Below are 14189 nucleotides of genomic sequence, written 5' to 3' on the forward strand. Positions count from 1 at the left end.
AGTTAAGAAACCACTACATACGTACATATGAATATATATGCAGTAACCTGGAGAAATTTATAATAAAATGGTAAGCAAAGCAGAAAATTACAGATGTATTAGGAAATAACTATATACTTCCAATGTGTTTTTGAGATGTAAATATTGGATGTTTTTTAAAACTTTTTTTTTCTACTTTTTTTTTTTTACAAGCATGTAAAACTTTTATAATGGAAACACAAACTTTCACAAGACTTATTTGGAATATGGAGTGAAGCTATAAACTGCTACCATCAACTGCTGGTTTTTAGAAATAGTATTTCAGGAGAAAAAAAAATTCAGGGAAACTGTTGTGTGAATGAGAAGGTAAAAGTTAATAAATCTAAATTCATTACAGGTAAAGATGCAATTTGGCAGTTACTTATAATGTCCCTTAAATTTAGAAGCAAATAACCCATTTTTTTACTTCATCATTATCATTTGGTATTACATTATTTACTAATGCATTTAATACGTATCTAAAATTTAATGCAAGAATGCAAAATATATGGCAAAATAATTTTGGCTAAAAATTTGCAAAACTAGAATTTATTATAGATTCTAAGACTTAGCTATTCTGTTCCCTTAGCAAAATCAAGACCACACAGGGATTCTTTGGGATTATCTTTCTACTCAAATTGTTGACACAGCTGAGAATTACATGTCTGGAGAAACAAGGGGCAAAGGAATTCATAATTGATCTATGGTAGACAATATACAAGTAATTTACCTAGGAAAATCTTTATTTTCAGATGAAGGGTCCTTTTCCAACCAGCTTTCATAAAGAGACTTACCCTCAAAACCATCATCTGGGCTGGATATCTGGAAAGAAAAGTCAAATATTGGGATTTAGAGGAAGAAGCAACTAAATTTATGCCAATAATAAAACCATAGGTTATCAACTTCTAACCATATGGAGGTGTATCATGCTCTTTATAGAAACACAAGCAAATGGCAACAAAAAAAAAATTCAACCATATTCTTGTTCATTTTTGTTGCCTGCCTAATGGTAATTTTGCCACATACCTGGGGTAAGATTTCTGGCTTATTTTGGTAAACTTTTTTAACAGAGTTTCCAATTTTTAACAAATGTTATCACTTTAATTTTTAGCAGCTTAGATATTCTTGAGTGGTAAGTCACTCGGGGAATCTTTAGATACAAGATTTACTTTAGGAAGTCGCTTCTGTCTGAGAAAACCTTTAATAAAGAGAGGCTTCAGGGCAGCAGATGGAGCTAGAGAGTCTAAGCCCGAAATGGGCAGTCTAAGTCCTGGTTTTGTGCGGGGAGGGGGACTGGGGCAAGCAGGAACTGCTGTTTTGGAAAGTCAAATTGTATTCAAACTAAGTTGGAATTTGATGGGTTTTAAAAGCTCTACATAACCTCACATTCCTACTTGGGGATTTTAAGAGCTTCTATGAATACCTGAACCTCTTTTACTCCCCTCATTAAAAGTATGGCCATCAACTTACACTCTCCTTACTCCACAATCTGGAGAAAAGCAAGGCCACGCAGTAGAAAAAGTGTGGACTGTGAAGGCTGACATGTCTGTTTTAGATCCTCATGACTACATGTATTGCCTGAATTTTGTATTTGCAGCTCTGAAAGCATCATAACCTATGGTGCATTGCTTCCCTTCTTTAAACCCTAGTTTTCTCATCTATGGAGATGGGGATAATGGTCCCCATTTTAACATAAACATCAATCCCTCTGATATTTTTCTCTGGCCTTTATACAGAGTTGGTTGTTGCCTCACCACTGCACATGAGTACGCAGCTTAAAGGTAGTCTGGGCACTCCACAGTCCCCCCTTCCCCACCAGCATGTTACGGCTGCAGGGACATTCTGCTCCTTCCCAGCCTGCTGCCCAGGCCCTATCTACTCTGCTCCTGCCAACTTGCAGTAGCTGAGAACCTGCTTCAATTCCTACATCCTGCTTACACTAAATTCCCTGAGAAACCCGCTCATTCTCTGGACTCGCCATTTCAGTCTAGCACTAACCAGAAACGTAACCCTCTAGCCTGCACCTCCTAGAACATACTTTCTGTCTCTGTGGTCTGCATGGTCATAAATGCTGACCCTCTGGTATTTCAACACCTTGTCCCATTTCTTCAATCAGGCAGTTGCCCTCTCTCTAAGCTCTGCCCTCTCTACCACTCCCACCCTACACTCCTGTCACCAGCATGGTTTGACTCTGCCAACACATACTAGAGGTTGGTAAAATTGTAATAGTCCATCACAGTAGAATCAAAATGTCTTTTTCTACCGAGTTTTAATATGGCCGTAGAGAAGCATCTGCCAGTATACAAAGGGGCATAGACCTCAACTTCTCCCTATTGGCCCTGAAATTCTTGGGCATTTGACATCAAAGGCAGGAGCCATCTCTGTAGGGCAGCACAAAGCATAAATGCATGTCCTGAGAAGGATTCTCTCAGAAGTTTCCTTACAGCTTGCTTTTAGATGTTTTTATGGGACAGTCGAATAAAAGTATCAAGAACATAAGCTACCCAATATGTTGAGAGTTGGGATGGGAGTGATAAAAGGACTCTCATTTGGGAAAACCAGTTTTTAAAGGCATTTATTGGGGGAAAAGGAAAAGACAATATTAAGAGAAAATGGAAAATAGTACCTACAGAAAAGTGCACCTACTTCACATTGTAATCTAAGTGATAACATACTTCAAAGATGTATGTAACTAAATCCTATAATGAACCATTTAAATGAAGTGCACAGCAATTAAAGGTACATGTAATTTTTAGAGTACATTAGAGTTCAGAGTACACTATCAATATTTACAAAATTCCTATAAGAATTATTTCCAGTTTGCTTTTAGACTCGCTATAGCTTAATCTATTCACTACACTGATACTGAGTGATCTTTCTAATGAACAAATATGATAATGTATAACCTTGTTAAAGATTCTCTGGGGTCTGGGTAGTTCAGTCAGTTAAGTGTCTGACTTCGGCTCAGACACTCATGAACTCATGATTTCATAGATCGTGAGTTAAAGCCCCATATCGGGCTCTGTGCCAACAGCTCAGAGCCTGAAGCCTGCTTCAGATTCTGTGTCTCCCTCTCTCTCTCTGCCCTTCCCCCACAAGCTTGTGCTCTCTCAAAAACAAACATTTAAAAATAAATAAATGAAAAGGAAATGATCTTCCAGATCTCTTTAAAAAAAAAAAAAAACAGATTCTCTAATTTTTCCATCACCGTATTTCTGACCTTGGCCTATTTGTCATGCTCCATTTCTTACCATCTTTCCACCAAAACCTTCGGTCACCCTGAGCCACCTACAGTTCAGGAAATACTTTCATATCTTCACATATTTTTTAGGTACTGTGTTCTCTGCTGAAAATGCCTTCTCTCTTATCTTCACATCCTTCTGTTTTAGAGCCCAAAAACTAATTATTCTGTAAACATCTTCTGATGCTTCCCCAGCTACCCCAGGGTTTCAGCTTCTCTGTTCCACAATTGTTGTCCATTGATTATAGTAACCAATATTATACTGACATGTAATTCCTCATAAGTGTGTATCCTCTACAGATTGCAAAGTGTTTGGATTCAGTGACCATGTCCTTTTATCACTGATGCTGCTGGAATTCATTTTATAGGATCTGAACCCAAGGCTTTCTCCATTCCAGCTCATTCTGTTGTATCCAAATGTCTCTGCCAGATGAAACTGTATACCCTCTATCTACATGGCAACAGTTACACAATTATTAGTAACTCCTATTAGAAAGACTAGCAATGCTATTTTTATACAGAGGTCATATAAATAGTGTATTAAAGATTTTGTTTTGACTTCCTATTTCTACAATTCAGCTCTGTCACCAGTTTAAAAATTAAGAAAACACATGTTATTCACTTATCTTTTCATCAGAAAACATTAAGACATCTATTTATATACCTCTTTTGTCAGTTTATACACCAATTGGTAAAGAAGGGGTGTACAGTCAACTCTGAGAGTATAATTGCCTGAAAAAATAAAATACAATGTATTTTAATACTTCCAAGTGAAATTCCAATAGAAGTCTATTTCTAATTATAAACAAGATATAATAGACTTGATATCGAAGGCATCATTCCCAAGGAATTAAGAAAATTGTGGAAATAGTTCTTTGGGGGCAAGAGAGGCCAAGGAGCACACTAGGTACAGAGGAAGGTAGAGGAGGACTTTGCTAAGGCAGCAGCTCCCGCTTAGTAGGGTCATTCTTAAGGTGGAATCTCTTGAGAGAGGCTTTGGTAAAGGAAGTGATAAGGCTATACCATTCCTTTCTTATTTACTCAATTTGACAGTATATATCAAGACATTAGACTAGAGCATTTCAGTTTCTTCTAAGTATGCTGACATTTATCTAGAAATAATCATACAATGAAAGCCTAGAGACACAAGTGTCACATGTCAGTTTCCAAGGTAAATCTAGTTTGTGCTCACTTCAAATTGTTCCCGTACAGAAAGTATTTCTATATGGAGTATTCTGTAAAACATTCTTCTGTAATATTTTAGCCAGATTCCTTTAATATCTCCACAGGAAGAATATGGTTAATACTGGCGGGGGGGGGTGTAATTTTTTTTTAAGATTTTATTTTTGAGAGAGAGACAGAGTGCTAGCAGAGGAGGGGCAGACAGAGAGGGAGACACAGAATCCGACGCAGGCTCCAGGCTCTGAGCTGTCTGCACAAAGCCCAATGCAGGGCTCGAACTCACAGAGTGTGAGGTCATGACCTGAGCCTAAGTCGGACAGTTAACCGACTAAGCCACCTGGTGCCCCATTACTAGAGTTTTAAGTAGTAATTCCAGATAGGCAAATGGCAAATATACTAAAGAAATTACCATCAGTAGTTTAGTTATGAATCATAATGATTCATTTGAATCAATCATTTTCTCTGTGGTAAAATGGAAAATGGAGATACTCGAGGAATTTCATAGTTAAGAGAATAATCTTAGTTTACAAGTTAGTTAAAATTTGCAGACTGAAAAGATGATGCATTGTTTCATAATCAGAAATAAAATTTACCTTCTATAGATGAATCTGAATTGATATAAGCAATGCTTCTCTCCTGGAGTATTTTTGCATTCTCCTATAGTTGAAGCAAAGTTGTTATTTAATTAACAATATTTACAATTTTGGAGATATAAAAAATAATCAAATTAATTTAGTATAAAAGTGGTCTACAGATACCTTTATGAATCCAGTATCTATGCTTTTGCCTTAATTTCTGACAAAATGCAGATAACTGGTTGGTTGACAACATTCATACAAGTAAAAAGAAAAATATGTGTAGCTACTATTTATAGCAATAGCAAGGATTCTCAGAGAAAAAGTATTTTCACAGTGTGGTTCCTTGATTGCTTGAATTAGAATATGAAGGGGTGAGACCCCAGATTCTGGGCCCCACTGCGTATCTACTGAATAAGAATTTCTGAAAGGTCTGGAAATCTCTATTTTCTAAAAAGTATCCCTGGAAATCCTTACATACACTGAAGTTTGATAGAGATACTGAGATTGGAAACCCAAGTAAAACTTGAAAAGTGAGAGAGAGTCAATTTATCTATTTTTTAAAGTATTTTATTTTAGAGAGAGCCTGCATGCACACAAGCAGGGGAAGGGCAGAGGGAGGGAGAGAGAATCCCAAGCAGGCTATGTGCTATCAGTGTACAGCTTGACAAAGGCCTTGATCCCATGACCCTGGGATCAGATCTGAGCCAAAATCAAGAGTTGGATATAATCAACTGAGCCACCAAGGTGCCCTTCCATATATCTATTTTTAAAAGAGGAGATGCAAAAGAAAATAATTTTCAATAGGAGGATAGAAAAACTACATGAAGAGAAGGAAGCCATTAGGTCAGTCTCTTCCTCTCACTGTAACACACACACACACACGCACACACACACACACACACAGGAAATACTATTACACAGATAGAGATACACTGAGAGAGCCTTTTACTTTTCTCTAGCTTGCTACCTCATAAGAGCATACTATATAGTAGGAGACAGTCCAAGATAGAAGCATAGAAATACTCTGAACTCTGTTCCCAGATACACCAAGTCTACACCTACAAACAGAACAACTCCTCCTAGAGAAGAACTGAGGGCTGACTGAACAACTTCTGCATGACAAAGAATAGAGGGACCACATAAAGAAGGGTGGGAAAGGCAGACACACTAACATTGGGAACAACCACCCTGAGGTGGCAACCCATAGTAGAGAAGGATATCACTGAGGGACCCATGTAGAGACTTACCCACCCTGGGACACAGAAAAACAAAACTAAACAGAAACAGTAGTTTAAAGGGAAACTAGATTATTAAGTGAAGGAAACCCATATTTACCAACCCGAGAATCTCTGCCAAATGGGCATAACTGCTAGAACTCTCTCCAGGGGCAGAGTTGCTCAGGCCTCTAACCCACACCGGCTCCAGCTGTCCCACCAAGTGACCCAAGGCACAAGGCTCATATCATACCCGGCCTGCTCCCATGCCATTTACAGCCATCCCACCAAGGCAGCCCCAAGGTGGAGCACCCCAAAAACCTCTGGCCTGAGCTGATCCTCCAGGGTGACCATGGTGCACAGCACTCCAGGAACCATGGGATTACACTTGCTCTGGCTCCAGCTGACCTGACAGGGTGCCTCTGTGCTGAGTCCCCCAGCCATGCCCATCCAGCACCAAACAGCCAGCCAAAGCCACCAAGTACACACTCTACACAGGAGACATTCTTCTAGAAGGCTACTTTTTCAAGACTGTGAGAAGTACCCATTCCACATAATTCATAGAAACAAACCAAGTCAGAGAAAGTCAGGAGACAGAGGAAGATGTTCTAAACAAAAGAACAAGACCTCAAAAAAAGAACTAAGTGAAACAAAGATAAGCCATCTACCTGAGAGAGTTCAAAGTAATGGTCACAAAGATGCTCAACAGACTTGAAAGAAGAGTAGATAAGTTCAGTGAGAACTTCAACAGAGAGACAGAAAATACAAAAAAGAACCATCAGAACTGAAAAATACAATAACCAAAATGACAGCAACAGTAGAGAAAGCAGAACAGATCAGTAAGCTGGAAGACAGGATAGTGGAAAGCAAGCAAGCTGAAAAGCAAAAAGAAAAAAAAATTTAATTAGGACAGGTTAAGGTATCACTGCATTAAGCATAATAACTTCGGCATTACAGGGTTCCCAGAAGGAAAGAAAGAGAGAAGGAAGCAGAAAACTTTTTTGAAGAAATAACAACTGAAAACTTCCCTAACTTGGGGAAGGAGAGACATCCAGGAATATCAGGAATCCCAAAAAAAGATGAACCCAAGGAAGTCCACACAGGAAACATAATAATTAAAATGTCAAAACGTAATGAGAGAATCTTAAAAGCACCAAGGGAAAAGCAAGCACTTACAAAGGAAAGTCAATAAAGCTATGGACTGATCCAACAGAGACTTTGCAGGCCAGATGGACAGGGCATGATATATTCAAAGTGCTAAAAGTGGAAGAAAAAGCTTACCACACTCAGAACTGACAAACAGATAAAAAGTTTCCCAGATGAACATCTAATGTTAATGGAATTCATCATCACTACATCAGCCTTACAATAAGTGTTAAAGGGACTTCTTTAGAAAAGAAAAAGATATCCCAGAAAAAAATTATGAAAGGAAAAAGTTCCACTGGTAAAAACAAACATACAGCAAAGGTAGTAGATGAATCACTTATAAAACTAGTATGAAGGTTAAAACATAATAGTAATAAAATCAACTATATTTAGAATATTAGGCAGTATGCAAACTTTCTAAACTATGATATCGTATAAATAAAATGGGGGGGATATAAAATTTAGTGCTTTTGAATGTTTTCAAACCTAAGCAACCATCAAATTACACAGATTGCTATATACATAGGAGGTTATATATGAACTTTATGCTAACGATAAACCCAAGCCTGTAAAAATAAAGAGAAAGGAACCCAAGCATAACACTAAAGAACACCATCACATCACAAAGGAAGAGAGCGACAGAAGGAACAGAAAAAACTAAAAAAACAACCAGAAAACAATTAACAAAATGGCAATGAGTATATGTCTATGAATGATTACCTTGTAAAAGGACTAAATGCTCCAATCAAGAGTGACTGAATAGATTAACAAAACTCATTTATATGCTAAAACAGATTCACCTCAGACCAAAAGATATACACAGACTAAAAGTGAAGGGATGGAAAAAGATATTCATGCAGGTGGAAGCAAAAAAACAAAACAAAAACAAAATACACAAAAAACAGTTGGATGGAGTATCAATATTTATACCAAACAAAATAGAGTTTAAAACAAAGACTGTAACAAGAGATAAAGGCATTACATAATGATAAGGAGATCAATCCAACAAGAAGATATAACAACAGTAAATATGCACCCGACATATACAGCAAATATAAAAAGCAAATGTTAACAGACATAAGAAGGTAGAAATTAACAGTAATACTATAACAGTAGGGAACTTTAACACCCCACTTATGTCAATAGATAGATTATCCAGACAGAAAATCTATTAAGAAACAGTGGTTTCAAATGAATCATTAGAGCAGACAGATTTAACAGATATATACAGAACATTCCACCCAAAAACAGAAGAATTCACATTTCTTTACAAATGCACATGCAACATTTTCCAGATCATATGTTATGTCACAAAATAAATCTCAATAAATTTAACATTAAAATCCTATCAAGCACCTTTTCTAACAATGGTAATAATTAGAAATCAATTATAAGAAAAGAACTAGTAAAAACACAAATTTGCTGCAGTTAAAACAATATGCTGTCATACAACAACTAGGTCAATGAAGGAATCAAAGAGGATATTTAAAAAAATATGTGGAAACAAATGAAAATGGAAACAATACACTATGACCTACCTCAAGAAACAAGAAAAATCTCAATCTAACCTTAACACCTAAAGGAACTAGAAAAAGAACAAAACCCCAAATTAGAAGAAAAGAGTAATAAAGATCAGAGTAGAAATAAAGGAAATAGAAACTTAGAGAAAATATCAGTGAAACTAAGAGCTGGTTCTTTGAAAAGACAAACAAAATTGACAGACCATTTGCCAGAATCATCAAGAAAAAACAGACTCAAAACCATAAACAAAAGAGAAGTTAAAACTAACACCATGGAAATATGAAGTATTATAAAAGACTAATATACAGGTTAAATACCCCAAAACTGGGCAATCTACAAGAAACAGATAAAATTCTAGAAATATACAATCTTCTCAAATTGAATCAGGAAGAAATTGAAAATCTAAGCAGACCAATTATGCATAAAAAAAGTGAATCCATAATCAAAACACTCCCAATAAACAAAAGTCCAGGCCCAGTGGTTTCACAGATGCATGTTACCATTTATGAAAAGAAAATTAATACATATCTTTCTCAAACTATTCCAAAAAAAAAAAAAAAGAGAGAGAGAAGTAAAATTTCCAATTCATTCTGTGAGGCCAACATTACCCTGGTACCAAAACCATAAAGACACTACAAAAAAAAAAAAAAAAAAAGAATGAAAGAAAAAAAGGAAAGAAAGAAAAATTATAGGATAATATCCCTGAAGGACATAGATTCAAAAAGTCTATGCTAAAATATTAGCAAACCAAACATACTTTAAAAGGATCATTTATGACGATTAAATGGGATTTATTCTAGGGGTGTAAGGATGGTTCAGTATTTGCAAATAAATGTGACACACGTTAACAAAATGAAGAATAAAAAATCATATTATCACCTTAATATATGCAGAAAAAAGCAGTTGACAAAATTCAACATTCATGATAAAAAATCTCAGCAACTGGGTTTAGAAGGAACATACTTCAACATAATAAAGGCCATATATGACAAACCCACAGCTGACCTCACACTCAGTCGCGAAAAGTTGAAAGCTTTTCTTCTAAGATTAGGAACAAGACAAGGATGTTCTTGTCACTTTTTTCAACACAGTATTGGAAGTCCTAGCTGTAGCAGTTAGACAAGAATAAGAAAAGGTATCCAAATTGGTAAGGAGAGAGTAAAACTGTCACTACTTGCAAATAACATAATACCATATACAGAAAACCCTAAAGACTCCACCAAAAAACTAACAGAGTAATAAATTAAGTTTTCAGGTGCAAAATTAATATACAGAATTCTGTATATTAATATTCTATAAGCCAATAACAAAGTAGCAGAAAGAGAATTTAAGAAAAACAATCCCATTTACAACTGCACCAAAAAGAATGAAATACCTAGGAATAAATTTAACCAAGGAGGTAAAAGATCTATACTCTAAAATGAAGAAAATACTGTTGTAGGAAACTGAAGATAATACAAACAAATGGAAAGATATAATATGTTGGTGGAATGGATTAATTAGTATTTTTAAATGTCCATAGTACCCAAAGCACTCTACAGATTCAATGCAGTCCTTATCAAAGCACCAGTAATATAGCATTTTTCAAAGAACTACAACAAATAATCCTAATATTTGTATGGAACCACAACAGACTATAAATAAACAAGATAATCTTGAGAACAAAACTGGAGGTATTGGCATCCCACATTGCAAACTACACTAAGAAGCAATAGTAATCAAAACAGTATGGCACAAAATGGCACACATCAGGGTGTCTAGGGGCTCAGTTGGTAGAGCATCCATCTGGCTTGATTTTGGCTCAGGTCATGATCTTATGGTTTGTGAGTTTGAGCCCCGCATTGGGCTCTGTGCTGACAGTGCAGAGCCTGCTTGGGATTCTCTCTCTCCCTCTCTCTCTCTCTCTCCTCCCCACTTCTCACTCTACCCTTCCCTGCTCTTGAAAACGTTCAATCTCTCAAAATAAACTATAAATAAATCAACAAATAAAATATATTATAATAAAAAATTTAAAGCTGTGAGTGGTTATGGCACAAGTGAGGAACGTTTCCTCTCTTCACTTTAGATACAGTCAGTTTCCATTATAACATTTTTAATATAAATATTTTTAAGGAAAGTATGCCACTGAATATGATCATGAACTGACAGTGCTGAAATGGTCTTTTAAGCCAGATTTATTTAGATTAATACAAAGTACATTTTTTACTTTAGCTCTTAGGTTTTTTGATCTTTAAGTTGCTAAAATTAGAGAAACAGAGTCACATATTTATATACCCTTGCATTGACGAGAATTTGCATTTCTTTAGGTAAAGAAAATTTGATTCATCTAAACGAACAATCTACTTCCAAAGTGCATATTGATAATTACCAATGTGATAATGCAATGTCAACTGAATATAAGGATAAAAAAAAGCAGAGAAGTAACTGTATATGACATTACCCCCATATTTATTTTGTTCATATTATTATCTTAAAATAAAGAGGAAAGGAGTCAGGAGGAAAAGTATTTTAAAACCAGACAATAACAAGAAATATGTGCCATGCTTTAAAACAATTCCATAAAATATCAACCCAAAAGATAAATAGATGGTGCAGGTAAAGCAAGTATATAGTGTTCCTGCTTGATAAAAATGTGTGGCCTTACCTTGTACATTACAGAACTTAGTTACTTAATAGGGAGGCTAAGGGAAGAAGATGAAAGAAGGGGGCCTAGGAGAGACACTTACAGGTAAAGCATAAGGGGCCAGTGTGAAATGAAAATCAATCATACCTGAAGAAGAAATAAATCTTTGAAATTAGAAAGGCTATTTACTAAAGTAATTCCATTCACGAAATTATCTTATACTCCACAGTCAGGCACTTATCTTTCATAGAATGGTAAAAGAGGCCTACAGCTGCAGTTTATATGGAATCTATACATGTGAAATTATAATTCAAGTAACGTCATTTTACCAGAACATCATGGGTTTTCTGAGATAGAGCTCCAGGGAAACTTCAAAAACTTGAAAATTAACTCCAAGAATCTGTACCCATTTTTCCATAGGCTAATCCACTTGTCAGAAAAGCTTGCTAGTTTTGATTATTCTCTGAGTTTAGAAACTTATTTGCAAAATGAATACAAATAGAAACCAAAATGTTTTAATAAGAATAAATTCAGTTTTAGCCCAGTAATGAAGAAGTTATTCTGCTTTGCCAAAATACTGTGAAAGTAAAAAGAAAAAAACCCTCTATTTCTTAAATCTTTGAGTCTTTCTCCAAATTAAAACCATTTTTAGGTAGTGGAATCAATCTGTGATCACCCTGAAATAGATTTATTTGTTTCCCTGTTGATCAAGAAAATAACAAGAGCCTCTGGTCATTTTTACCTCAGCCCACTCTGTGGAGCCCAGCAGCCCAAATTCCTCTGCATCCCAGCTGGCAAAAATGATGGTTCTTCTAGGTCTCCAGCCTGCAATCATTGTTAACATACATTAATTAGATATACTGCCCAAATATAGAGGAAAATTAAGTGAGTCATTTTTTGTGATCACCTACCAAAGAAACATTATTTACCTCTACCCATCAGTTTTCCAAAACTCTGGACAATTTCTTGCAAAACAGCAGCCCCACTGGTTGGGTCAATAGCTCCAAATACCCAGGAGTCCCGATGACCTCCTAGAATAACATACCTGTCTGGAAAATAATGTATCAAAAGAACTACAATTTTGAATACATTACAAATAGTTGTGATTTATGCCTTTAAATTAAACTTCCTTGGGGCTCCAGGGTGGCTCGGTCGGTTAAGTGTCTGACTTCAGCTCAGGTCATGATCTCACAGTTCGTGGTTTCGAGTCCCGAATCGGGCTCTATGCTGACAGCCAGCTCAGAGCCTGGAGCCTGCTTCAGATTCTGTGTCTTCCTCTCTCTCTGACCCTCCCCTGCTCACACTGTCTCTCTTTCTCTCTCTCTCTCAGATATAAATAAAACATTTAAAAAAATTTTTTTAATAAAATAAAATAAACCCCCTTTTGGTTGAGTTTCTTATATACAAAAAAATCAGCCCTATAAGGTAGAGGTTTCTTTTAGAGTTGTGCAATTTTTTTTTCAAATGTAGTTATCTCTCATCAGTCAGGGGGAGAAAAAAGAATGATTGACTAAAGGTTTTTATCTCTTACTCTTTTAATCTTTGTAAAAATGAAGTGTTTAAAAAAATTTAGACTCACCAGGTTCCATAGATCCTCTGATCGTTCCAATTACATTATAAATCCTTGTAATTTTATTGGTGTTATGAACATGCATTCTAACCTTCCTAGGATTTCAAAGGGAATAAATTACTTCATGCAGAGCATTACATCTAACAGCTTTTTTCCAACGTTTTATTATGAAAAATCTCAAAATTATAGAAAACTGTAATAGGTCAATGAATCCCCATATATCCACAGCCTAAATTCCATAATCATTAATATTGTTGATGTGTGCAATTTTCAAATAGTTAATGCATTTTACTCCTAAGTACTTATGCATGCTTAAGGTCAGATTTTGAAAACTGAATGTCAATATTTTTTATTATTCCTCCCACAGAGCTATATTGTTGATAATGTCTAAAATATTCTTACTCAAAATATCTTGGGTATTCATTCTAAAAATTTTAAGTACACTATGTGAATTATAAAAATAAGAAAGATAGCCAATTGTGTGTTAAAGGACAAATAAGCATTTTTTAAGTAGGTCTTTGTATTTATATTAATTCCTGCTGGTCAGTAACTTTCTTCAAGATTATTGAAGCAGTCTATCAATCAGGACATTGTTAAATAGCTGGCTGAGTGCTGCCAGAAAGAAACATGGGAAATTTGGGAAGGAAATGGGAATTTGGGAAGCACCTGCTAAAATGCATGACAACTATACAATGAAACTTTTCTAGCCCATCACTGTTGACTATCCATTCATGAAATACAATTAGCCAAATTATAATTCAAGAGAAAATTCAATCAAGCTCAAATATAAAGAAAAAAGCCATTCACACTTTATGAAACCGCAATGATATGGGGAAGTGCTAAGCTGTTTTTTCACAAGAAAACAAAATAAGTCTTTATCCATGGGCGGTAGGGTAGATAGAGAAAGGAATCTCAACAGTTTCTAATTGATGGTTATTTATAATTGGAAGGAGTCATGGGATCAAGCCCTGCATCAGGCTCCATGCTGAGATTGGAGCCTGTTTGAGATTCTCTGTCTCTCCCTTTGCCCTTCTCCTCTGCTCTCACTCTCTAAATACATTAAGTAAGTAGGTAGAACAGCCTTTATATTTGTGCA

The 14189-nt window shown here is 35.8% G+C and overlaps 1 protein-coding gene across 4 annotated transcripts in view; it reads right to left on the reverse strand.

Moving 5' to 3' along the window:
* Positions 1 to 14189, reverse strand: part of NAALAD2 (N-acetylated alpha-linked acidic dipeptidase 2) — a 60195-nt gene that overhangs the window by 14989 nt on the left and 31017 nt on the right. For 3 of the 4 annotated variants that reach the window (XM_039254224.1, XM_039254226.1, XM_039254227.1), the window contains 6 exons: positions 13103 to 13188; positions 12453 to 12572; positions 12266 to 12348; positions 5035 to 5098; positions 3924 to 3991; positions 749 to 840 (listed from right to left, as the gene is read on the reverse strand). In XM_039254224.1, coding sequence (XP_039110155.1) covers positions 749 to 840; positions 3924 to 3991; positions 5035 to 5098; positions 12266 to 12348; positions 12453 to 12572; positions 13103 to 13188 — 513 coding nt within the window. The remainder of the gene's footprint in view (positions 1 to 748; positions 841 to 3923; positions 3992 to 5034; positions 5099 to 12265; positions 12349 to 12452; positions 12573 to 13102; positions 13189 to 14189) is intronic. The other variant, XM_039254225.1, reaches the window with a different exon arrangement.

Source organism: Hyaena hyaena, unplaced genomic scaffold (assembly GCF_003009895.1).
Source record: "Hyaena hyaena isolate Hyena2069 unplaced genomic scaffold, ASM300989v1 scaffold_472, whole genome shotgun sequence".
In the NCBI taxonomy this organism is placed as follows: Eukaryota; Metazoa; Chordata; class Mammalia; order Carnivora; family Hyaenidae; genus Hyaena; species Hyaena hyaena.